Here is a 26,451-nt window from a genome sequence, read left to right as displayed (position 1 = left end):
GAGCTTTTATAACAGAGATTGCCTTCTTTTTTTTTTTTTTTTTTTTACCTGGTAATGCAGTGTGAAGGGCTTGTTAGGATGTTGGTTCCCCCCCCTTTTTTTTTAATTGAGGTAAAATTGGTATATAACATTATATAAGTTTCAGGTGTACAACATTATAATTTGGTATTTGTATACACTGCAAAATGATCACCATAAATCTAGTTACCATTCGTCACCATACAACTGAGCCCCTTTCCCAATTTTGCCCATCTGAATCCCCCTCGCCTCTGGTAACCACTAGTCTGTTCTCTATATCTATGAGTTCAGATTAGTTTAGTTTAGTTTGTTTTGTTTTTTATTTTTTATTTATTTATTTATTTTAAGATTTTATTTATTTATTTGACAGAGACAGAGATAGCGAGAGCAGGAACACAAGCAGCGGGAGTGGGAGAGGGAGAGCAGGCTTCCCGCCGAGGAGGGACCCGATGTGGGACTCGATCCCAGGACCCTGGGATCATGACCTGAGCCGAAGGCAGACGCTTAACGACTGAGCCAGCCAGGCGCCCTGTTTTGTTTTTTAGATTCCACTGTAAGTGAAATCATATGGTATTTGTCTTTGTCCAGCATGTTTCACTTGGTATAATACCTTCAAGTTCTGTCCATGTTGTCACAAATAGCAAGATCTTCCTTTTTATGGCTGAGTAGTATTCCATTGTGTGTGTGTGTGTGTGTGTGTGTGTGTGTATACTATGTCTTCTTTATTGATTTATTCATAGGTGGACACTTAGGTTGTTTTCATATCTTGGCTATTGTAAGTAATGCTTCAATGAACATAGGTGTGTATATATCTTTTTAAATTAGTGTTTTTTTGTATTCTTTGGGTAAATAACCAAACCTTGAAATAGTTGGATTGTATAATATTTCTATTTTTAATTTTTTGAGTAATCTCCATGCAGTTGTCCAGAGTGGCTGCTTCAATTTATATTCCCACCAACAGTGCAACATGGGTTCCCTTTTCTCCACATCCTTGCCATTTGACAGAGAGAGAGACACAGCAAGACAGGGAACACAAGCAGGGGGAGTGGGAGAGGGAGACCAGGCCTCCCGCTGAGCAGGGAGCTGGACGTGGGGCTCGATCCCAGGACCCTGGGATCATGACCTGAGCCGAAGGCGGACGCTTAACGACTGAGCCACCCAGGCGCCCCAACACTTGATGTTTCTTGAGTTTTTGATTTTAGCCATTCTGACAGGTGTGAGGTGATATCTCATTGTGGTTTTAATTTGCATTTCCCTGATTGTGATATTGAACATCTCCTCATGTGTCTGTTGGCCATTTGTATGTTTTCTTTGGAAAATGTATATTTAGATCCTCTGCTCATTTTTAATTGGGTGGTTTTTTGTTATTGAGTTGTAGACCTTTAAATATATTGGATATTAACCCCTTATTGTATATATCATTTGCAAGTATCTTCTGGCATTCGGCATGTGTCTTGTCATTTTCTTGATGGTTTCCTTTGCTGTGCAGAATCTTTTTAGTTTGATGTAGTCCCACTTGTTTCTTTTTGCTTTTGTTTCCCCTGCCTTTGGCTTCAGCTCCAAAAAAAGACATCGCTAAGAAAAATGTCAGGGAGCTTACCACCTATGTTTTCTTCTAGGAATTTTATAGTTTCAGGTCTTAAATTCAAGTCTTTAATTCATTTTGAGATAATTTTTGTGTGTGTATGAGATCGTGGTCCATTTTCATTCTTTTGCATGTGGCTATCCATTTTTCCCAACACTACTGAAGAGACTGTCCTTTCCCAATTGTATATTCTTGCCTCCATTGTCGTAAATTAATTGATCAGATATGTATGGGTTGATTTCTGGACTCTGTTGACCTGCGTGTCTGTTTTTTTTTTTTTTTTTCCCAATACTGTAGTGTTTTGATTACTGTAGCTTTGTACCATAGGTTGAAACCAGGGAGCATAATACCTCTGGCTTCGTTCTTCTTTCTCAGTATGTTAAAAAAAAAAAAAAAAAAGAAGATAGCAGGAGGGGAAGAATGAAGGGGGGGAAATCGGAGGGGGAGACAAACCATGAGAGACTATGGACTCTGACAAACAAACTGAGGGTTCTAGAGGGGAGGGGGGTGGGAGGATGGGTTAGCCTGGTGATGGGTATTAAAGAGGGCACGTACTGAATGGAGCACTGTGTGTTATATGCAAACAATAAATCATGGAACAGTACATCAAAAACTAATGATGTAATGTATGGTGATGAACATAACATAAAAAAAAAAAGAACCCTTTAGCTTTTTAGAATTATTTGTTATAGTTCTATGAAAAACGCCATTGGGATTTTGATAGGATTGCCTTGGATCTGTAGATTGTTTTGGGTAGTGGAAACATTTTTACAGTGTTATTTCTTTAAATCCATGAGCATGGACTACTTTCCATTCATCTGTGTATTCTTTAATTTCTTTCATCAATGCCTTAAAGTTCTATTAAAGTGTATTAAAGTGTACAGGTCGTTCACCACCTTGGTTAAATTTATTCCTAGGTATTTTATTCTTTTTGTTGCAGTTGTAAATGGGATTTAAAAAAAACCCTTCTCTTCTGATAGTTATTAGTGTGTAGATGCAAGAGATTTCTGTATATTGATTTTGTATCCTGCAATTTTACTGAATTCATTTATTCTAACACTTTTTTAATGCAATCTTTAGGGTTTCCTAAGTATGGTATCCTGTCATCTGCAAATAATGAGTTTTACTTCTTCTTTTCCAGTTTGGAGGCCTTTTACTTCTTTTTCTTGCCTAATTGCTCTGGCTAGGACTTCCAATGCTATGCTGAATAAAGGTAGTGAGAGTGAGTAATCATCTTGATCTTACTCAAGATCTTGTTCAATTATCCTGCCTATTCCTGATCTTAGAGGAAAGTTTTCAGCTTTTCACAGATGAGTATGATGTTAGTTGTGCATTTGTCATAGTTGGTCTTTATTATATCAAGGTATGTATCCTCTATACTTTGTTGAGAGTTTTCATCATAAATGGATGTTGCATTTTGTCAGATGCTTTTTCTGCATCTGTTGAGATGATCATATGATTTTTGTTCTTCATTTTGTTAATGTGGTGTAACACACTGATTGATTTGTGAATATTGAACCATTCTTGCATCCCTGGAATAATCCCACTTGATCATGATGTATGATCCTTTTAATGTATTATTTAATTTGGTTTGCTAATATTTTGTTGAGGATTTTTGCATCTTTGTTCATCAGGGATATTGGCCTATAATTTTCTTAATTTCTCTCTCTCTCCCCCTTTTCTTCTTTTTTTGTAGTGTCCTTGTCTGGTTTTGGTATCAGGGTAATGCTGGCCTTGTAAAGTGAGTTTGGAAGCATTTCCTCCTCTACAATTTTTTGGAAGAGCTTGAGAAGGATAGATATTAAATCTTGTTTGAATATTTGGTAGAATTCATCAGTGGACAGTTTGGGCCTAGACTTTGGTTTGTTGGGAGGTTTTTTTTTGTTTGTTTGTTTTTTAAGGTTTTATTTATTTATTTGAGAGAGAGAATGAGATAGAGCATGAGAGGGTCAGAGGGAGAAGCAGACTCCCTGCCGAGCAGGGAGCCCGATGTGGGACTCGATCCCGGGACTCCAGGATCATGACCTGAGCCGAAGGCAGTCGCTTAACCAACTGAGCCACCCAGGCGCCCGTTGGGAGGTTTTTAATGACTGATTCAATCTCCTTGCTAGTAATCAGTTTATTCAGATTTTCTGTTTCTTCATGATTTAGTCTTGGAGGATTGTTTCTAGGAATTTATCCATCTCTTCTAGGTTGTCTAATTTGTTGGCATATAATTGTCTTAGTGGTCTTTTATGATCCTTCATATTTCTGTGGTATCAGTTATAACTATTCTTCTTTCATTTCTGATTTTATTTATTTGAAGAACCCCTGTCCTCCATTTTTGGTGAGTTTGGTTAAGGTTTGTCAACTTTATCTTTTCAAAGAACAAGCTCAGTTTCATTGATCTTTTCTACTGTCTTTTTAGTCTCTGTTTTGTTTATTTCTGCTCTGGTCTTTATTTCCTTCTTTCTACTAATTTTGTAGAGTAGTCTGTTCTTCTTTTTCTAGTTCCTTTAGGTGTAGAGTTAGATTGTGTAGTTGAGATTTTTCTTGTTTCTTGAGGTAGGTATGTATCACTATAAACTTCCCTCTTAAAACTGCTTTTGCTGCATTCTGTAGATTTTGGACTGTTGTATTTCACTTTGAATTTGTCTTCATGTATTGTTTTCTTATTTCTCCTTTGATTTATTCTTGACCCATTGGTTGTTCGATAGCATGTTGTGTTATCTTCACATATTTGTGATTTTTCCCATTGTCTTTCTATATTGACTTTTTGGTTTTATACCATTATTGTTGGAAAAGGTGCTTGATATGATTTTAATGTTCTTAAATTGATTGAGACTTGTTTTGTGGACTAACATATGATCTATTCTGAATTATCCATGTGCGCTAGAGAAGAATATGTATTCTACTGATTTTGGATGGGATATTCTGTACGTATCTGTGAGTTCATCTGGTATAAAGTTGTTTTGTTTTGTTTTGTTTTTTTAAGTAAGCTTCATGCCCAGCATGGAGCCCAATGTGGGGCTTGAACTCACGACCCTGAGATCAAACTTGAGGTGCTTAACTGACTGAGCCAGCCAGGTGCCCCTGGTATAAAGTATTTTTTAAGGCTGATGTTTCCTTACCAATTTTCTTATTTTTAAATTTATTTTTAATTAATTGATTAAAGAACAGCAACATGTTTAGATTTAATTTCTTTTCATGAGAGAGCTACATTTTTTTTGAGTATAGTTGACACACAATGTTACATTAGTTTCAGGTGTGCAACTTAGTGATTTGACCAGTTTATACATTATGCTATGTTAACCACAAGTAGAGTTACCATCTGTGCCATTACATCATTATTACAATATCACTGACTGTATTCATTATGCTTTGCTTTTTATTCCTGTGACTTATTCATTCCATAACTGGAAGCCTCTGTCTCCCTCTCCCCTTCACCCATTTTGCCTCCCTGCCCCCAGGAACCATCAGTTTGTTCTATGTATAGCTTTGATTCTGCTTTTTGTTTATTCATTTTTTAAGGTTCCATTTATGAGTGGAATCATGATATTTGTCTTCCTCAGTCTGACTTATTTCACTTAGCATAATACCCTGTAGGTCCATCCATGCTGTCTCAAATAGCACGATTTCATGCATTTTTATGGCTGTGTAATATTCCTGTGTGTGTGTGTGTGTGTGTGTGTGTGTGTGTGTATACACTCCATTTTCCTTATCCATTTATCTGTTGATGGACACTTAGGTTGCTTCCATGTTTTGGCTATTGTAAATAATGCTGCAGTAAACATAGGGGTGCATGTATCTTTATGAGTTAATGTTTTCCCTGGGTAAATACCCAATAGTGGAATTACTGATTTTTTGTTTGGATAATTTATCCATTGATGTAAGTGGGATGTTAAAGCCTCCTGCTATTATTGTATTAGTGCTGTCATTTTCTCCTTTTAGCTCTGTTAATATTTGCTTTATGTATTTAGGTGCTTCTATGTTGGGTGCATAAATATTTACAAATGTTATATCCTCTTGTTGGGTTGACCCCTTTATCATTATGTAATGCCCTTCTTTGTCTCTTATTAGAGAATTTGTTTTAAAGTCTTTTTTGTCTGATAGAAGTATAGCTACCCAGCTTTGGGTTCTGTTTGCATGAAATATCTTTTCTTTCCATCCCTTCACTTTCATTCTGTGTGTGTCCTTACATCTGAAGTGAGTCTGTTGTAGACAGCATATAGATGGGTCTTATCTTTTTATCTGTTCAGCTACTCTTTTTTTTTTTTTTAAAGATTTTATTTATTTATTTGACAGAGACACAGCGAGAGAGGGAACACAAGCAGGGGAGTGGGAGAGGGAGAAGCAGGCTTCCCGCTGAGCAGGGAGCCTGATGCGGGGCTTGATCCCAGGACCCTGGGGTCATGACTTGAGCTGAAGGCAGACGCTTAATGACTGAGCCACCCAGGCGCCCCTCAGCCAATCTTTTGTTGGGAAAACTTAGTTCATTTATGTTGAAAGTAATTATTGATAGGTAATCATAATAGCCTGCCTTTCAGGCTGAAGCTCCAGAACGAGAAAATAGGCCTTTTCACATGTGTTTCCATCTTCTTTTGCACAGTGCCCTGGGAGTGGTAGCCTGCCAGGGAGTGTTTCTCTGATTGGTTCAGACCACGGGGCCCAGAAACACAAGCCCCTCTGGCCATCCGAGCCAGGGGCATCTCCTGGGTGGGCTGTGTATGCCTGCTGGCAACGGCAGGGCAGGCCAAGGCAGCATCCTGTGGAGGTGGGGGTAGGGCATTCCCACCTGAGATAGTAGGCTGGGGGCGGGGTGTTAAAAAATGGTGCTTGCCAAAGCTGGCACCACCGAGGCAGAGGGAGAACACAAAGATGGCACCCACTAGTGCCTCTGTTTTCAGAGAGTCCCAACAAGTTCCTGCCTTTCCTCAGATGCTTTAAAACTAATAGGTCAGTCCCCTTTGCATATGCCAGGTGCCTTTCCAACTACTGCTTTTGTGCTGGGTCCCAGGGTCTGTAGGTCTGTGCACGAGCCCTTTAAGAGTGGATTTTTCGTTCCACATAGCCCTGTGGTTCTCCTGGAAGTAAGCCCATTGGTTTTTGAGGCCAAACACTTGGCGGGGGGGAGCTTTTTTCTCTAGTATAGTTCTGTAGGGTTGGGGTGCCTGATGTGGGGGCACAAATCCCTTGGTCCTTGGGAACAAGGTCTGTATTATGATGAGGCTGTGGGTCACCATGTCTTGGGTTGGGTTTCTTATGAGACTGTGTCTCTGCCTCTCCTATCCCACTCGATGTGGCCCTTTTATCTTTTGTTGTGGAGGAGCTGTTCAGCTGGCTTTTGGGTCCTTTTCAGAGGAAATTGTTTGATGTGTAGCTTAGATTTGTTGTGTTCCTGGGAAGAGGCGAGTTCAGGATCCTTGTAAGTTGCTGTCTTGAACCCTGTCTGGTAGAATGTTATTTTATTTCAAGTAATTCATCCCTTAAGCTAGTCTTAATATTTTAATTCCAGAATTTTACTTTGGGGCAACTTATGTACATTTTTTATAAGAAACTTTCTGAGGCATGAATTTTTTTTGGAGTGCTACCCAGGTGCCCCTTCACCTGCAGTAGTTTTTTGAAGTACTAATTCAGATTTATGAATTTAGAAGCTTTAACGCATATCAGAATTGTTAGAATGGTAGGGACCCATTACATGGTCCCCAGGTATCTAGGGGTTCAGAAAAAGTTAATAGGATGTCAACGGCTCTAAGGGCAGGAAACTAATTGTATTTGGGCCCAAGGTAAAGTTGTGCTGGGCACAAGAAAGCTGACAGAACTTTCATTCTGGCGCTGTGTGGTCTGATCTTTGTACCTGGTTATATTAGTCTGCGCCGTAGACTCCCCCTGCCTGTCCTTGCTCACTTTTCCTCTCCCCTCTGCTTCTTTTTCTTGCACATTGCTGCCAGCCCCAGCATCATAATCTTTCCACTCCAGTGCCCATTACTGACTTATAGTTCCCACATTTTAGGTCCAGTTTTCAGGAGAGGAAGTCTGCTGGGCTTGTCTCCTCTGTGCAAGCCAGGCTGCAGGTATAGCAGGTGCTGGTAAGCCAGCTGATGGTCACTTTGGGTCAGATGCCGTGTTGTGTCCAGTCATGAATGACTGGGTGTGTGTGAGGGAGGAGCGATGCCAGCAGCTTCCCAGCACTTGGCTTTTTGCTCTTGGTCCCTCCTCTAGAGGACTACGGGCGATACAGGCTTTGAAACTATTGTAACAAGAAGAAATCGGCTTTGTCTTTAATGCCTGTTGTATGGAATATAACTAATTTCTCCCCAAATTTTTATAAAAATCCTCAAATACACAGAAGAGTAGAAATTATGGAAAAAAGAATACCCACATATCCACTTTGCTAGTCAATAATTGTTAAAAATTTCCTCTCTTTGCTTTATCTGTATATAATTTATTTAATGCTGAATGTTACAGGGTTAGTTTTTACTTTTTTGCTAATATAAATTCTACTGTAAATGAGTGTCTGTGTGTTGCCCATATTAACCTAGCCTAAGATCAATTCGGGAAGTAAAATTCCCAGGTCAAATGTTAGAAATACTTAATTTTGATACAGGCTGTGAGACTGCCCCCAGCTACTTTGCACCTCTTTTATTCCCCACAATGGTTTGTAAGTGCCCGTTTGCCCATAACTTCACCAACACTAAGCATCGTCCGTTTTTTTAATCTCTGTCTTTTGGATATATATTTTATTTGCTATTATTAGACTAAAGCAGTAGAGTATATTTTCAAGTTAGTTTGTTCACATACTTTATAGCAGTTTACCCCCTCTTGTGTTTGGTGTATTCATCTTTTATTTCTGGGTTTATAGGAGTTTATGTATATTTAATGTTATAAATATTTCTTTTTGGACATTTGTCTTATGTTGATTTTTTGGTCATTAACAAAGTTAGTAAGATCAGTTAATTTATTTGCAATCAGTATTCAAACATGAGGACCGTGGTGGCTTGGATTATTGTAGAAATGTCTTTGGTAGAAAGGTTGAAAACTACTGCTCTAGAGTGAATGCCTCCCCACCCCCAAGTGCATTTGTAGATGAAGGACTACAGCTCTCTTGGACACGAGACTGACCTCTGTATGATCGCAGCAGAGTTGCAGAGTTGGGGGTGGAACTAGGTGTCCTGACACCAAAAAAACAACTAAGATAAATGATTGAATTATGATCCCCGATGATTCTTTAAGTCGTTGCTGCCTGTTAGAAATGTAATGTGAGCCACCAGTGCTAGTCACATATGTAATTATATTTTGTAGTAATTACAATTTAAAAAAGGTGAAATTAGGGTTGCCGGGGTGGCTCAGTAGGTTAAGTGTCTGCCTTCAGCTTAGGTCATGATCCCGGGGTCCTGGGATGGAGCCCCACATCAGGTTCACTGCTCCACAGGGAGTCTGCTTCTCCCTCTGACCTTCCCCCACTCATGCTCGCTCTCTCTTCTCTCAAATAAATAAATAAAATCTTTTAGAAAAAAAAGGTGAAATTAATTTCAGTATGTTTAAGTGTTATTATTTCAACAAGTAATTGATGTAAAATATTACTTTTGAAAGAGTCTACATTCTTTTTTGGGGGCACAGCCTTTAAAACCCAGTGTGTTTTTTACACTTGGCAGTACATGTCACTTCACACTAGGCACTTTGCAAGTGCCAGCTAGTGCCGTGTGGCTGTGACGTGGCTGCCCCACCGCACAGTGCAGGCTTAGGCAATGATGTAACCTTGGTCAGTCGAGAAAGCCTCTCTGCAGAAAGCTTCCTTCTCCCCCTTTGTTGTGCCTCTCCCTGCAGTGCAGGCTCATTTGAGAGGCACTTACACTCACGTATTTTGAAAGTCAAGTGGTGGGAGGAGGTTTACTTATGAGGTGAATCTATTGTGTTCTCCTTTGTGGAAAGTCTTTTCTGTAAAAGCAGCAACAGTACTTGGGCTTTTATAAAAAGGCCAGCTGACACCTCTCACCCTTCGACCTTGTATGGCCTGTGAGCCTTACCCGTGCCTGGCACTTAAGGTCCTTTCCTTTTGTGCCCATCCTCTCTGTTTCATTGTGTGCTGGACACAGGATGGGGGGGGGGCTTACTGATGGAGGGGTCTGCTGCTAAGGATGCCTTGGAGGCCCCGTGGAGCTCTCACCCCTGACAGGCTCCCGCGCCCTATCAGCATGTGGGCGAAAGCTTTTCCATGGATCGAGGAGATGAGTCATTCTGGAGGGGTGTGGTAGTTTCTGAAGCCACAAAGTGGAAAGGAAAAGAAGTCTCTTTCGGAAAAATATTTTTATGAATTACGTCATACATACAGCAGAGTGCAGAAGTCCTACGTACACAGTTTGGTGATTATCACAGAGCGGACACACACTGTCAACCCCGCTGTGAAAGTACCCATTCTAGAGTCAGGCTGTACGTACGACGCGCTCCTTTCATGGTTGAGTCAATCACCATGTATGTCAAACATTATGATACTGGCAGTGGGGAGAAAAACATTTAGAGTCAATGACTGGTCATTTGGGATGACCTGCATGAATGTTACTGGCCTTTTAACTTACTGGCTTGCAGCTCTGGAGTGTGTGTGGGGAGGGTAGTGGGCGTTTGAGGAAGAGAAGTCTTCAGGCAGGGCTATCTCTTTCAAACTCTGGCTTGTGGTCTGTGGGGTTTTTTCCCTCAGAGTCTAGAACAGCTTTGTCAATAGAACTTTCTGCAAAGAGGGAAATGTTCTATATATGTCCTTGCTATGCCCTTGCTGTCCAAGTTGGTGGCCACTATCACATGTGGCTATTGAATACTTGAGACATGTCTAGTACTATTGGTGATTTTTAAAATTTATTAATTTTAATTAAATAGCAGCATGTGGCTAGAGTCTACCATATTAGACAGTACAGGTCTAGAGCATTGAGAGTTTAATAAAAAATTTATATATGTAAATTTTACATTAATTGTAAAATATTTTAATATTGCAGAAGAATATGGAGTAAAACATTTTGTATAATCTTGTTCCCTCTCCTGAAATTGAGTAGAAGTATTTTAGTTGTTTTCACTCCCATTTTTCCAACAAATGGCTTCACATAAGATACCTTGTAACAAGATAGTAGCCCCTCTCAATAACCTCTTGTATGTATCAGAGGCTTAGCTCAAGTGAGCATTGTGTGAGGGCTTTGAAGCTTGGATAGCACTTCTGTGGCATTAACAGGATTTTCAGGGCAATAGGAGGGAGGCATGCCAAGCTCTTCCCTTCAGTTGCTTGGGCCCAAGCCTGATGGGGGGGGGGAGGGGCGGCGTTGTAACTGTGTGGAGTGCTTTCTGTACTCAGAGCCTGAATGATAGATTAGCTGAATTAGGAAAGGTAGGGGGAGGAGAGATGGAGTGGGGATAATACTTCTTGGAGCCCATCCTTTGACAGCATGCTATTCTAGCCACCCCCCTTCCCCAAAGTAGCACGTAGTTAGTATAATGAAATGACACCACATCTGAGACAAGCCTGTCCTGCTGAATGTTCTGTCTACTTGCAAGCTAATAATTTAGCTTGTTAATATTTCCTGAATGCTGGCAGAGGACATGAGACTCATGGGTCAGAGACAGAGAATTTTCTTAGTCGTAGCAGGGCAGGCAGCATGAGCATCCTATTAGCATTTATTCCTTTTGCCCTGAGTCCCATGGAGGAGATGTGGAGGTTCCAGGTGGATACCTGCAGATTCACTGTGTTCCAGGACAGGAACATTGAGCTTGGGGAAACTACTGTTTTTATAGTAAGAGGTAAGCAGGCTTGCTCTTTATCCTCGAGGGATGTATTTCTGCAAAATAACTCTGACAAATGATCTGGCTGAAGAACAGCCAGTAAGACATGTGAGTGCTCATGGAAAAGTGCCTCCCACCACTCAATGCCTGGCTTTGTCCACACACCCCTTTCGGCCCCTCTGAAGTGGGGAGTATGTTGCTGATATCTGGATCACATTTTGAGAAGCTTCCAATTTAGAGGAACCCTAGAGAATGTTGATTTGTCTTTGAATTGTATGAAGAGTACCAGGGGCAATTTGTGGATCAGATGCAATTCACTTTTAATATTCCAAGTGGCATTGGAAAAATCTCAAGATTGAGAGAAAAGTAGATCACCTAATCACCTACCCAGTATTTGATGCCCCATGATCACCTACCCCTGTTCTGATACCTCCAATTCCAAGGATTTTCCACCTGCTTGATTACTGGGGCTGCCTTTTCCTGAGTAACATCAAGCCTCAGGACGACCCAAGCAGTGGAAGTAGGTGCAGGAGTGTCAGGCCAAAGTGCTGTGTTGTCTGTGGGGAATCATGCTCTATAGCATGTAAACACGGTTATTTCTCCCAGCCTCGTAAGTATCCCCTCTTGACCTCGTATCTCCTTCGAGTAACTGCCACATTTTTCTTCAGACCTCAATAAAATTGTCTATATTCTGTCTCTACTTCCTTTCTTCCCATTCATATACTTTATATTATGAAAAAGTTCCAAATCATATTGAAGTTGTGAGAATAGCGCGTGGTTTAGTAGTGTTAAAGTACATTTACATTGTGCAACCAATCTCCAGAACTTTTTCTCTGGCAAAACTGAAACTCTGTCCCCATTAAATAACACGTCCCCAGTGCTCCCTTCCCCCAACCCCTGGTAACCACCATTCTATTCTCTGTCTCTATGGATTTGACTACTCTAAGTACCTCATACAAGTGGAATCACACAGTATTTGTCTTTTGGTAACTGAGTTAATTTTATTTTGCATTATGTCTTCCACTTTGATCCATGTTGTAGCATGTGTCCAGAATTTCCTTCCTTTTAAGTCTGAATAATTTAGCGGTCATTTTTAAAATCATAAGATGATGAACACAGATAGCTATTCTTTGCATCCAGAGTTGGATAACTCAGCAGGCTCGGTAAGTTCTCACTGGCCCCACCATTAGTTCTGCCCTTGTGGAGCATCATCAAATATATCTGTTAGCCTATGGGTCCCCTAAGGGGAAACTGGTATACCCTTTTGAATGGGTGAGCTTGGAATGTAACGAAACAGCACTGGAGTTTGGAATTGGAGACAAGTTTAAGTGGATTTTGTTGCCTATTAGCTCTATGAACTACCTTCCTGGATGTCACCTTCTTTGGAGAAATCCCTTGATTTCTCTCACCTCTAGCTGAACACTCATGTAGCAGGCAAGCACCTTTGGGGAAAGAATTCTAAATCGTGCTTCAAGGTAACCACCTACATTCCACCAAATGTGATAATCATTTCCTCTTTGCCCTTCCACTCAACCAAATTTAAGAGCTTACTAAGTATTATTGCTTTACATTTGTGTGGCAGGAGTTGGTTTTCAAAACATTTTCACATACATTCATTTTTTAATCACAGATTTGTTGACATTCATCTAGCACACAATTCACCCTTTTAGTATATTCACAGGGTTGTACAACTGTTACTATAGTCAGTTTTAGAGTATTCTTGTCGTCCCAAAAGAAACCCTGCCTCCATCAGCTGTCACTCCTGTTCCTTCCTCTCCAGCCCTGGGCAACCACAGATCCACTTTCTGTCTCTATAGATTTGCCAATTCCTAGAAGTGGAATCATGCAATATGTAGACCTTACTGACTGACTGCTTTTGCTGAGAATTTTTTTAAGGTTCCATGTAGCACATATCAGTACTTTATTCCTTTTTGTGGCTGAATAACTTTTTATGGGTATACCACATTTTATTTACCTATTCATTAGCTATTGGACTTTTGGGTCATTTCCATTTAGCTGTTATGAATAAGGCTCATATAAACATATATGTACAAATTGGTGTTTTTTGGGACATATGTTTCATTTCTATTGGGTACATACCTAGGTGTGGAATTGCTGTTATAAACATTCATTTTTTTTTAAAATAGGCTTTATTTTTTTAGATTTACAGAAAAATTGTGAGGATAGTACAGAAAGTTCCCATATACTCCCTCACCCAGTTTTCCCTATTATTAATATCTTGTATTAGTGTGGTACATTTATTATAATTAATGAGCTAATATTGATATATTATTATTTAATAATCCATACTTTATTCAGATTTCCTTAGTTTTTACCTAATGTTCAGGATCCCATCCAGGATACCAAATTACATTTACTTGTCATTTCTCTTTTGGCTCCTCTCAACTGTGAGTTTCTTAGATATTCTTTGTTTTTAGTCACCTTGACAGTGAAGAGGAGTGGTGGTCAGATAGTTTGGAGACTGTTCTGTGTTGGAATTTGTGTGATGTTTTTCTCATTATTAGATGGATGATGGGTATTTGGGAGGAAGACTACAGAGAGAAAGTGCCCTTCTCATCATGTTGTATCCAGGGTGCATCCTATAACATTATTTATCACTGTTGATGTTGACCTTGATCACTTGTCTGAGGTAATGTTTGCCAGTTTTCTCCACTGTAAAGTCACTCTAAATTTTCCCTTTTCATTACTTGTACTCTTTGGAAGGAAGTCATTCTGTACAGCCCATGCTTCAGTAATGGGGAATTGGTTACAACTCTCTGAGGGCAGAGTGTCTACATAAATTACTGTGCAATTCTTATGCAAGGGAGATTTGGCTTCTCCCCCATTTATTTATTCAAACATTTATTGATATCAATGTGGACTCATGGATACTTAGTTTATACTTTGGGTTATAATCCAGTGTTACTTTCCTTTTTTGCTCAACTTATTCCAGCTTTGTCCCCTAGAGCTTTCAGTTGGCTCCTGCGTTCCTTTGACATGTTTTGTCAAGATAGGCTTTTACAATTTTTTTTTAAATTTTAATTTTTTATTAGTACTGTTTACGTTCTGGCACTCCCAATTACTCTGGGCTCATGTTGTGTATTTCCTGGCTCAGTCCTAGAATCAGCCATTTCTCCAAGGAGCCTTGGTTCCCTTTATTGGAGAATGATACTAGAAACCAAGATTTGGGCTCTAGACGTGCTCCTTAACATTCATTTTGAACCTTTTGAACAACTCTTTGTGAGTTCTTCATGTCTTTTTTATCTTTTCCTTTTCTGGTAACATACTGAAACAGTGTGGGCAGAGGTACCAGTAGTTAGGATCTGAGGGTCAGGCTGTTTGGGTTCATCTCATAGCTGTAGCATGTACAGCCTGCATAGTCTTAACCCCTCTATGCCTCAGTTTTCCCATATATAAAATGGGAAATAATAATAGCACCTACCTTGTGGGGTTGTTGTAAAGATTAACAGAGGAAAGCCACGTACGATGTTAAATCTTGCCTGGCACCCAAGATCTGCTCAAAAGCTGCTGGTGGTAGCAGCAATTATTTATTTGAGGAGGTTGGGGAAAATACTCTCTCTTTTCTTCACATTAAGTAACTTGCCTGAAACAGTGGTCAAATGGGGGTTCACAGAGGGGCCTTTTGCCTCCACCACACCCTACCACACCTCTCTACTGTAAGTTTTTGCTTCAGTGTGTGAACTAATGTTAACCACCTGACATCCAGCAGTGTACCGGGCAGAAGGTTACAGCTGACCCTGGAGCTGAGGATTCAGGGGCTCCTATATGGAAAGAGATAACATTTTAAATAAATACAGCTAGACAAATGTATAATTTTAAGATATTAAGTATTTCAAAATAGGATCTTGTATAATTTTAAAAATTTCATTCTGGGTTAGGAATGAAAAACTGTTCCATGAAGTTAACTGGAAGCCTTTCTTAATTTTCTTTCCCTTTAGCGGACTCATTGGGCAAAGCTGGGCTATGTTGTTTGCCAGTGGAGGCTTCAAGGTGAAACTCTATGATATTGAGCCACAGCAGGTAACAAATGCCTTGGAAAAGATCAGGTAAGTTAGCTGGCACCTTCCAGGGGGAATTGAAACAACTCTTGCTGCTCTCAGTGGGTCTTGTTTATTGTATTCTCAAGGCTGTAAATATCTGTGATTTTACTCTAACATTTGATGGCTGTTACAGTGCCTTTGAGCTGGAAAGGCCAAGCCCACGGTGGGTGAGCCATAACAAATTCAGACTGAAGAGGGGGCTCAGATTATGAGGAGAGTGCCGTTAGGATTGTAAAGATGTGTGATGGGAGTTGAGGAGCTGAACATCCCTCTTAGGCTTCCAGCCTGAGTGAGTCAGCTTCTCTCCCGTGTCACACAGGCCCGGTGCTCTGGGTTTCCCTGTGTTCCCTCTGGGCAGACGAGTCGGTGCTCAGCATGTCGTAGCCAGAGCTGCATGGGCATTATGTTTTAGGAACAGGGGGTTCTGAGGTTTGTTTTGACCTATTGATCTAATGTTGTCAGGACTCAAATGAATTGTGATAACTGTAATAGTTAAAGGTGTCCGAGTCGATGAACTTACATACGCTGAGTGCTAAGCATGAGGAGGGCTAAGTTTTGGGAATAATCACAGAAGAAAAATAGGAACCATAGGAAAGAGGCCAAGAATGAGGGAGGTCAAAGATAGGAGCACCAAACTAATGTAATGTGCTGGAAGGTAAAAGGGCCCTAATTCATGACACATTCACCTAAGAGGACTATCGCTGAACACAGTTTGGATCATCTCACACATGGTATTGTTTAGGTAGTTATTCTTCTTGGGGGATATCCATGAACGTGTAACTTGAATTTGCATTTTGTGTAACAAAAATATGCTGACTTTATTGTTTACTTTTTGAAAAGACTAATATATATATTGTGTGACATCAGGCTGTAGACACTGAGAAATTATATATCTTAGTTCAGTTTTGTTGTGCAACAGATTAAGAACCCAAAACCTGGAGAAGTCAAGTTACTTCTTACGTAGAGTAACATATAGTCAGTGCCAAGATGAAACGTCAGTCTGAAAAGCAAACAAACAGGAGTGCCTGCCTGGCTCAGTTGGTGGAGCATGTGACTCTTGATCTCTGGGTTGTAAATTCAGGTCCCACGTTGGTGTAGGGATTACTTAAAAATAAAATCTTTAAAAATGAAAAAAACCTCAAAACCAAAAACAATGAAAGAACCACTCTAAAGCTAAACACATATACTCCTAACACTTTGTTCTGTACTCTTTTAGAAGGAAGAGGAATTAGCATAAATACCTGCTATGTTCCAGGCGTGTGCTATCCACTAGGGATACATAGATGAGTAAGAGAGACACAGTCCTACCCACTGTGGAACTTATAGTCTAGTAATCTTACCATATAAATTCTCATAGTAAGCCCCATGAGGCAGATATTATTGCCATTATTTTATGAGAAAGCTTAGTTCTATGAATGGTCAGTAACCTGCTCAAAGACACAGTAAGATACAAGATTCAAGCTGTGGTTCATCTGACATGGTAAGGGTGGGTCTGAGTTCCTTTAGCACCTATCTATACTATTTGTTTTATAGAGAGTCTACAAACATTACTTTTAATATAATATTTAATATATACAAAATAGGTCATTTATGCTAGTTTATGAAGAATATAATAAAATGAACATTCATGAAACTACTATCCATCTTGAGATCTAGAATATTGTCAATACCCTGTGTACACCTTTTGAGACTAATCCTCTATCTTCTCACCAGAAGTAACTATACTGTTAACCTTGCCTTAAAAAAGTTTTATCATTGCTATGTATCTCTAAATAATATATGGTTTAGTTTTGCTTATTTTTGTGCTTTATAAAAGAATTTTTTGAGATTCATCCATGTTATTGTTTATATAGCTGTAGTACATCTACGTTTATTGCTTATTGCTATATGATTTTCTAGTGTGTGACTTTGCTATTATTTACTTATGTTTTATCCTTCTGATGAACATTAAGCTATTTCCAGTTGGGGGCTATTGTAAACAATGTTGCCATTTGTGTCCTTCCATATGTCTCCTGGTGCAGAAGTGCAAGAATATCTACAGGGTACATACCTAAGAATGAGATTGCTGGGTCTAGTTTTCCGTCTGGGATTCTGATTAAATGTCTGTTGAACCAACACATTCTAGCCTTCACATCTTTTAAACTCTCTTATATTTTCCGTCTCCCTGTCTTGTTGGAATATATTTTGGATACATTCTTTAGATTTTTCTTCCAGTTCACTAATTCTAGTTTTAGCTATGTCTAATCTGTTATTTAAGCCATCCATTGAATTTATTTCAGTAATTAAATTTTTACTTTAATAGTTCTGTCTGCTTCTTTACCAAATATACTTGTTCATTTTTAATAGTTTCTCACTGTTTGCTCATTCTTTGTGGTTACATTTTTTAAATCTTTGAGCACTTAATACATAATTGTTTTGTATCATATATCTAGTAATTCCAGTACTTGAGGTTGTCTTAGCTCCGGTTCCTCAGAATCAGATCCTGAGATAAGGATTCCCAGGCCAGCGATTTATTAAAGAAGTGCTCCCAGGAGAAACCAGTGAGGGATTGGTGGGGATAGGAAAAGGAAGACAAAGAGGCCAACTAATAAGGATATGATTTCAGGAGAAGTCCCAGGATCAACAAGATTCCATGGAGTCCCAGAGCATAAAATGCTGTGTGAAGTTTGTCATCCCTTAAGGCAAGAGAGCTGAGCTTCCATATTTCTGCATCAGTCACTGACTTGGGGCATTCCTAGGGGCTTGGGTGGATATGAACTCCCAGGGGCTTCTGTGTCTCTGCTCTGGGTTCTGGGGTATACTCTGAGGGTGGGGGCAGGTGTAAGCCATTAGCAGCAACAGAGTTTCAAAAGTTGCGGGTGGGCACCCAGTGCTGGTAAAAGGGATTCAAAGAGATCTGGGTGGAGCACCGAAGGACTGCCAAACTGTCTTCCAAAGTGGCTGGACCACTTGGCACTCCCACCGACAGTGAGTCAGAGTTCTCGCAGCGTTTGGTGTTGTCAGTGTTCTGGATTTGGGCCCTTCTAACAGGTATGTGGTGGTAGCTCGTTGTTTTAATTTGCATGTCCCTGATGTGTGTAGCATATTTTCATATGCTTATTTGCTATTTGTAGATCTTTGAGTTCTTTTTTTGTTTTTTCTTCTTTTGGTTAAAGGGAGAACCTTGAAATTTCTCCTTACTTGCTCTACTTGCTGTGACTCTCTCATACATAAAAATTATTCTTATGTGGGATCCTGTGGTTTATAAACAGGCCCTTCAGACATTTTTGCCCACCATAGTATTAGAAATGGAAGTCTTCAAAAGTCTTTAAAAATAAATTTTAAGCCTTAGTAAAAATAGCTCAAAAGCCTTATGTTCTACTGTTGTAATGCAGAAGAAAATACGCCTCGAGAGAACGATCATAAAAAAAGGAACCAACTGAGATTTCTTCAAATTGAGTTAGAGTGTTTTAAAAGGGCATCAAGATAAGGAACACAGTAGCACAAAGAACTTAATATTTGGTTTAATGGAGGTGATGTAGGGAGCAATGGAAGTGATCTACTGATAATGAAAAATTCATAAAGGGGGATACTGTTGTAAAGAAATTTACAGAATTTGGGGTGCCTGGGTGGCTCAGTCGTTAAGTGTCTGCCTTCGGCTCAGGTCATAGTCCCGGGGTCCTGGGATCGAGCCCCGCATCGGGCTCCCTGCTCCGCGGGAAGCCTGCTTCTCCCTCTCCCACTCCCCCTGCTTGTGTTCCCTCTCTTGCTGTGTCTCTCTCTGTCAAACAAATAAAATCTTAAAAAAAAAAAAAAAAGATTTACAGAATTTATGGTTTTCCTAAGTAAGTAAAATTAGATCTACTTCATTAAATTTCTCTTTTATTCCCATAGTAAGTGGTTTTTCTACATAAGAACATAGCAAGCTGCAGTGTGGAAATGGTAGTTGGTGATAGTGCTAGGCCTCATGTACTTGTGTGGCTACGCTGACCTTTCAGCAGGCTCGGGCTTTTATGTGGTTTCCTGTTAATGATGTAGGAAAGAACATTAGGGTTCGAAGCCGACAGCCCAGAAAGAATTCTTGAGACATCTTTGGTGCAAAAAGTTGATTTTATTAAAGCACAAGGGCAGGACCCATAGGCAGGAAGAGCTGCACTGGGGTCATGAGGAGGGGCCCATTACATACTTTCAAGTTGGGAGGGGGTTAGGGATAGGGTAAGTCTCTAAGGAATTTTGGAAGCAAGATTTCCAGGACCTTGAGGGGGCTAGCTTTTGTTGGGAAAAGGTCATTTATTACCGTCTAATAAAACCTGAGTCATGAGACCCTTCAGATGTTTATTGGTGGATCATATGCTTGGGTGATGATTGCCAACATGTATCTTGGGGGGTTTAGAGATAAAGGAAGTTTCCAAAGGAATTTTTATATGTTAAAATAGACTCACAGGGTCCTGGGGTTGGGCTAAGATTGCCTTTTGCCCTTAGCAAAGTATCAACATTGAAGCAGTTGAGTCGCTAGAGGAATGTCACTCTGCCTGTTGCAAGGACTTGTCAATGGGCTGTAGATAGTAAGGAAATTTAATCATTTTTCTTCTGCCTTTGTTTCCCACATCATTGACAGTATTTGTGGTTGGTGGGTTTGGAGCCTAGAGATGTCAGTCAGCTCAGTAACTGATCAGGTGTCGGAGGAGAGCACAGCCTCTGATCAAGTCAGGTGTGGAGCCAGCTGCACCCACACTCCAGGCACTGGCCTAGTCTCTCTAATGGCCAAACAGGAAATATTTTAGGCTTTTCAGGTCATAAGGCCTCTGTAGCAGCCACTCCTCGTAGAGTGAAGCAGCCACAGACAATATGTGAACAAACGGGCCCAGCTGTGTTCCAATGAAACCTCATGAATTCACACCGAACTTTGGAGTTTGTATAATTTTCGCATGTCACAAAGTATTATTATTCTTTGGGTTTTTTTCCAACCACTTAAAAATGTAAAAGCCATTTCATCTCACAGGCCATATGAAAACAAGTGGTGGAGCAACTTTGACCCTTGGGTACAGTTTGCTGTCCTCTACTCTCCAGACTTCCCACTTCTGTTACCATTTCATATTTTATTTTGTCAAGCGAATTCCACTCAGTCAGAACCAAGAGAAAAGTCTAAGATGCTTTCCTAATTGAAAAGTTCTTTGTTCTATTTGGATATTTGTATTTTAGGCCTTATTTTTTAGGTGTATCATTTTAGTGTATCACTTTAAAAGCCCTTTCAGGCATTAGGGAGTATATGTGAAAACTACGAGTAGGGTTTTTAATTTTTAAGTTAAAAAAATTAAAAACTTTTTTTTGTTGTTGTTGGGGCACCTGGGTGGCTCAGTCGGTTGAGTGTCTGACCCTTGGTTTCGACTCAGTTCATGATCTCAGGGTCGTGAGGTTGAACCCTGCTTAGGGCTCTGCGCTCAGTGGGGAGACTGCTTGGGATTCTCTTTCTCCCTCTGCCCCTCTCTCCTGCTCATGCTCTCTCTCTTTCTCTCTCTCAAATTAATAAATCTTAAAAAAATATATTTGCTTGTTTGTTTATTTTTAAGGCCAGAAAAAAGGCTTTCCTGTTATCCTACTGCTTTGCTTAATTAAGAGCTAATATTTCTTAATATAATTGGTGCCTGATTAGGTTGAACTTTTAGATGTCAGTCTGTAAGAGTTTTGAACCAAAAAAACCAAAATAATTTATTGCCATTAGCAGCTTTATCAAAGAAAAGCAAATCTACTGAATTCTTATGTAGCCAAGCCTTAAGAAGAATACAGAAGATCTTTTCTCAATAGCAGGAGCTTTATTTTTGTAATTCATCTACACATACACTGAGTTAACTTAAATATGCAGAACTGGTTATACTTCTTTGCCAGGAAGTAGAGATCTTAGGGTATCTTGTGACTGACTACCTCTTTCTTCTCGAATTATTGCTATCAAACAGCAGCAGGAAAATCAGGTTGAGTTGTGTCATGTTGCCCTCCTAGGGAGGACTACATTTTTGGTCTTGTCATTTAAGTAAAGCCACCTGCTTCCCTTTCTTAATCACAAGATTTTCAGATATTCCATTCCTGTACACAGAGACCAAGTGAAGAGGATTGAGTGCAAACCTTATTTTTGTAAATATCTTGGTCAGTAAGAAGAGTTTTGAGTTTCTAAATTTTTTTCAGTTAGGAAAGAATTATTGCTGCTTCTTTCAGTAAGTAAACTGTCACCCTGCAGATCAACAGTGACTGTTAGCTCAGGTCAACAATATTGGGTTATTGGCTGTAGTCCTTAGATGTCCAGGAACCAAGACTACAAAGTCCCTGATCATGTATTAGGCATAAGGTATAAGGAGAACCAACTTTATCTTTTTTGTCAAGAAGTATAAATAACGTATCTTCTTCATTGGGTTGAATTGACTGATGGGTCAAAATAGTCTGTGCCCAATAGGCAGCCTCTTAGGACACTGGTTTTTGGTCTTCCTCATACTGGGTTGTGAGCTCCATGAGGACAGAGACTCTGCGTTACACTCTCCGTACCTCTCATTATTGAAATGTTATGGGATCTCTGTGATAGCCATTATGGCCACAGAAAGAAGCAGCATGCACATTTCTTGTCTCCAGAAATAGGCACTAGCTCAGTAATTGTTTAACTGAGTCATGGGAAGCTTGTCTAGAGTCTCAAAGAGTAATTCTTCTTGCTGTATTTTTCATAGACTTTCCCGGCCATCTGTCCCACCCTTGCAGTTTGGCTCACTTCCCAAATTCAGATCCTTCTGAACATTTTATAGTAGAGAATATGTGGTTGAAATATTACTACTTCTGCATGAAAATTCTATTTATGTTAGACCTATTAAACACTACTCTTAAATGAGTAGAAATGGTACATCTTGTTTTTGAAATTGTAAAAATGAACTTAAACTGTGTGAAGTTGATTTTAAAAACTATCACAACATTAGAAGATGAGAGAAATTATCACAACTCATACCATGCCATCATGGGGAATTAAAAAAAAATTAAAAAGATACCATCCAAGACTAATCTTTTTCTAACAGCAGTAAAATGAGAAACTTAAAACTTAACATACTTAAATCTCAAAATAGAAGGGTAGCTTGACCTTGGAAAACCTTATTAGCAGATGCTTTACTACTTGGTTTTTGTTGCCTGATGCTTGGCACATGTTAGGTCTCAAGTAAGAATCTGAGACTATGTATTTTAAGAAGAAAAACAAAAATCAAGTAAAAGTTATAATATGGACTCATAGATCAGGACGTGACTTTTAGGATTTGGATCCAGTGTTATTTCCATGAGTAACGGCCATTCTAGCCATTGCTGGACCAGGGGCACCTGGCATGGGCTATATTGATATCTCAGTGACCGCCTCCATTCTAAGGCAGGGAGCAAACTGCCTTGTTTTACATGAGTCCCAATCTGAAATTGTCTTTTGGTAAACTTACTCTTTTAAATTTCTCTGTTGCCATAACTTTACCACCTGTAGATGGTCATTCTGGTATGCAAATCCCCCCAAACCAAATCAGCTTTCTAAATAGATTAGGATTTAATAAACCACTGGAAGTGATCCCTGAAACCAGGTAGCTGCCCTGTACTCTTGTCTTCTGAGTGACTGAACTCTTTGTCCCTGAACTCAGGCATTTCTAGTAACTGGGCTTCTGGGGGGTGTTTTTAACTTGCTACCCAGACCTATGTACTTGCTTAAATATCTTGAATTCAGTTTTTGATCTGGATTCCTCTTGGATTGATCTGTTCTGGCTTGAAAGGGACATTTATTAGTTTTCCTATATATCTTTGGCTAGAATAGCTGAGTGTAGTAGATCACAAAATGGCCACAAATTGCTTCCATCCCTATCTGCACACTTCTTTGCAGTATGACTTTGCTTCTCCCACTGCCTGACTCTGGGCTTGGCCACGGACTTGCACTGGCCAGTAGGACAGATAGCAGATGTGATGCAAGCAGAGGCCTGGAAAGCAGCTGTGCCTTGAGAACTTACCTTCCTGCCATCCTCAACCCTGTCAATCAGTTCAGTCTGGCCATCCAGACATGTGCCCAGCTGTCAGCCGGCACTAACCAACCTCAGCATCAGCTGCTAGATCAGTCAGTGAAGCCATCCTCCTCCAACAGCCCCTAGCTAACATGCTGACTGCGGCCTCATGTGTGAGCCCAGCTGAGTGCAGCCAAAATTACTAATTCCCAGGATTGTGGCAATAGATGGGTTGATTACCAATATACTGAGCCCTGGTCAGGTTCCTGTGGTTAGATTGCTATCCTCTACTGATTCCAGGTTCTGAGGGTTCCTGGTTTTGTCTTTCTACAGCCATCCTCTACTTGGGGAATTCCTCTTCTGTAGGAATTGATGCAGAACTATTGGTCCCAGTCCCTGTCTTAAGGGAATGTACCATATGAACTTTTACGGGGACACAGCATGCCCATTTGTTTATGTATTATCTATATCTGTTTTCACTCTACAATAAGTAGTTGCAACAGAGACCAAATGATCCACAAAGCCTAAAATATTTACTGTTCTCCCACCCAGGGAAATAGATCAGCAGTGTATGAGTAATAATTAACATGTCATGACATTTCAGGAGAAGTTGAGCAGGCCCAGTCAGACTGATAGCAATTGCTTTATTATCAGGTGAAATTTGAGCATAGATTGTGTAGGCTAAACTCCAAGGCTGTGGAAAACGTATGTCAGGTAGAAAAAAAAATTGTATTTCTATACATTGGCAATACATGGTTAGGAAACAGTAAAAAATTCGCTACAGTTACCAAAAATGTGAACAACCTAGGTATAAATAGAAGAATGTGTAACACATTCATGGAGAAATTTTTAAAATTTTATTGAAGGACAGGAAATAAAACTACGATAAATGGAGAGACATGTACCCTATTCATGAGCAGGAGCCTGTCTTTGGTGGTTAAATTGAAGCTCCCCTGAAGTGGGGTACAGGAAATGAGTTGACTAAACCTAACTGCACGGGAAAGTTCAGAAGGGATCTGAGGTCCTGATGCCAGAATTTCACACCAACGGGCTCTGGGTTCAGGCGGGTCATTCAACCTCTTATCTGTGTGTTCACAGATCATGCTGTCACTTGGCTGTCACTAGGGCAGTTCAAATGATTGCTTCATTGCAATTATTTATTTTTCTTCCCAAACAGAAATAGTGTAGCTTTATCTGATTCATAAAAGTTATATATGCTCATTGTACATTCAGAAAATTGGGGAGAAATCAGAATACTTTGGCTGTCTCTGAATGGTGGGAATGAGTGACTCTTGAGGAACATTTGAGTATACATGCTTCTATCATGATCCGGCATGCTTCTGTGCATGTGGACACGCGCATATTAACAGTGAAAGTAGGGCTGTGAAGGCTTATATAGTATAGGGTGTGGACTCAAGAGTGGTATGAATTCTGCTTTGTCTGGTCCATGTCTCTCTGAGGTTTCCAACAATGACAAATAAATGAAAGTACATGTATTAACTGGGCCAAAGCTTGATACTCATGTGTAAACTTGAGTGAAATCGACAGACTTGAGGCTTACGCAGGCCTTCTGCTCCCCTGAGTATCTCCCCACCCCCTAAGTCCCAGTGTCACCACCAGCCTGAGGGAAGAGAATTTCAGAGTGCCCCGGTGAGGAGGGGAGAAGCAGGGGAAGTGATGGCAGGGACCAGTGGGAGCAGTCAGATCCCCAGCAATCCTGTGGGGCAAATGGAGAGAATTCTTTTTCTTTCCACAGTACATTTAAACTTACAGACTTCACTGAGAGGTTTTCAAATTCAGGTGAGCAAGGGGGCTGGGCTGGTAACCTGTTGGGGAGAGAATGAAGTAGGAAGAGGTGGAGCCCTCAGCAAATTGGACCTTACCTTTGGTGGAAGGCATTCAAGACTTTAAAAACACTGTGCTGTCAAGCAAAAGAAATCTGGGGCCACTCTTCAGTGAAAACTTTTATATTCTATCCTTTTACCCCCCACTTCAAAAACAGGAATGATTTTTAGGGTCCACCTCCTATGCCTCTGCGGGAGATTGGCTGCACTGTCACACATCTGTCCCCCACTTTCATATTGCAGTAACTGAATTCAGGATTTTTGTGGCGCTTCAATGATTAATCTTCCCGTGTGTAGTTAGAGTGGTGGATGGGGGCGCTCAGGAAGTCCAGCATGGGGATACCAGGGCAGCGGAGCCAGGGTAAGGGACTGCAAACAGCAGTGCCATCTCTAAGTATGCGTGTCTGCATGTCTCCTTTCTTTGACTCTTCAGTTTGTCCAGAAAAGAATCTGCCAGTCTTCATCTAGCATTGTTGTTGCTGATCAAAGGAAAGTGCCTAGAAGGGTGTGTGTGTGTATGTGTGTGTGTGTGTGTGTTTGGAGGGGGTGGGTTTTTTTTCTTAAGACTTTATTTATTTGAGAGAGACAGCACACAAGCAGGGGGCAGGGGCAGAGGGAGAAGGAGAAGCAGACTCCCCACTGGGCAGGGAGCCTGATGCGGGGCTTGATCCCAGGACCCTGAGATCATGACCTGAGTCGGAGGCAGACGCTTAACAGACTGAGCCACCCAGGCACCCCAGGATTTCCTTCTTTTTAAAGACTAAATAATATTCCATTGTGTGTATAGACCACATTTTGTTTATCCCTTCATCCATTGATGGGCATTTGAGTTGCTTCTACCTTTTGGCTATTGTGAATAATGCTGCTGTGAACATGGATGTACAAATATCTCTTTAAGTCCCTGCTTTCATTTTTTCTGAATATATATCCAGAAGTGGGATTGCTGGGTCTTGTGGTAATTCCATTTTTAATTTTTTGAGGAACCATCGTACTGTTTGCCATAGCAGCTGCACGTGTTACAGTCCCAGTGGTAATATACAAGGATTCCAATCTCTCCATTGTCTTTATCTTTTTAAAGTAATAAACGCTCCTTTTGAATAAAACTGCAAAAATAGAAATATGAAAAAATTAAAACCACCCATATTTTGCCCTATAGGGATAATTAACATTTCCTTTTCTCCAATTTTATTTTATTATTTTATTATTTTTTCAAGCAAAGTATTTTTTTT

General features: G+C 40.2%; 1 protein-coding gene across 3 annotated transcripts in view; it reads left to right on the top strand.

Moving 5' to 3' along the window:
* The window catches only part of CRYL1 (crystallin lambda 1), a 171,525-nt gene that overhangs the window by 39,662 nt on the left and 105,412 nt on the right, over positions 1-26,451 (top strand). For all 3 annotated transcript variants that reach the window (XM_081815413.1, XM_081815412.1, XM_081815411.1), the window contains exon 2: positions 15,304-15,411. In XM_081815413.1, coding sequence (XP_081671539.1) covers positions 15,329-15,411 — 83 coding nt within the window. In that variant the 5' untranslated portion in view covers positions 15,304-15,328. The remainder of the gene's footprint in view (positions 1-15,303; positions 15,412-26,451) is intronic.

The sequence above is a fragment of the Leptonychotes weddellii genome, chromosome 3, assembly GCF_054177405.1.
Source record: "Leptonychotes weddellii isolate Sample4059 chromosome 3, ASM5417740v2, whole genome shotgun sequence".
In the NCBI taxonomy this organism is placed as follows: Eukaryota; Metazoa; Chordata; class Mammalia; order Carnivora; family Phocidae; genus Leptonychotes; species Leptonychotes weddellii.
The sequence above is the reverse complement of the archived record's forward strand: the minus strand, read 5'-3'. Positions and strand labels throughout refer to the sequence as shown.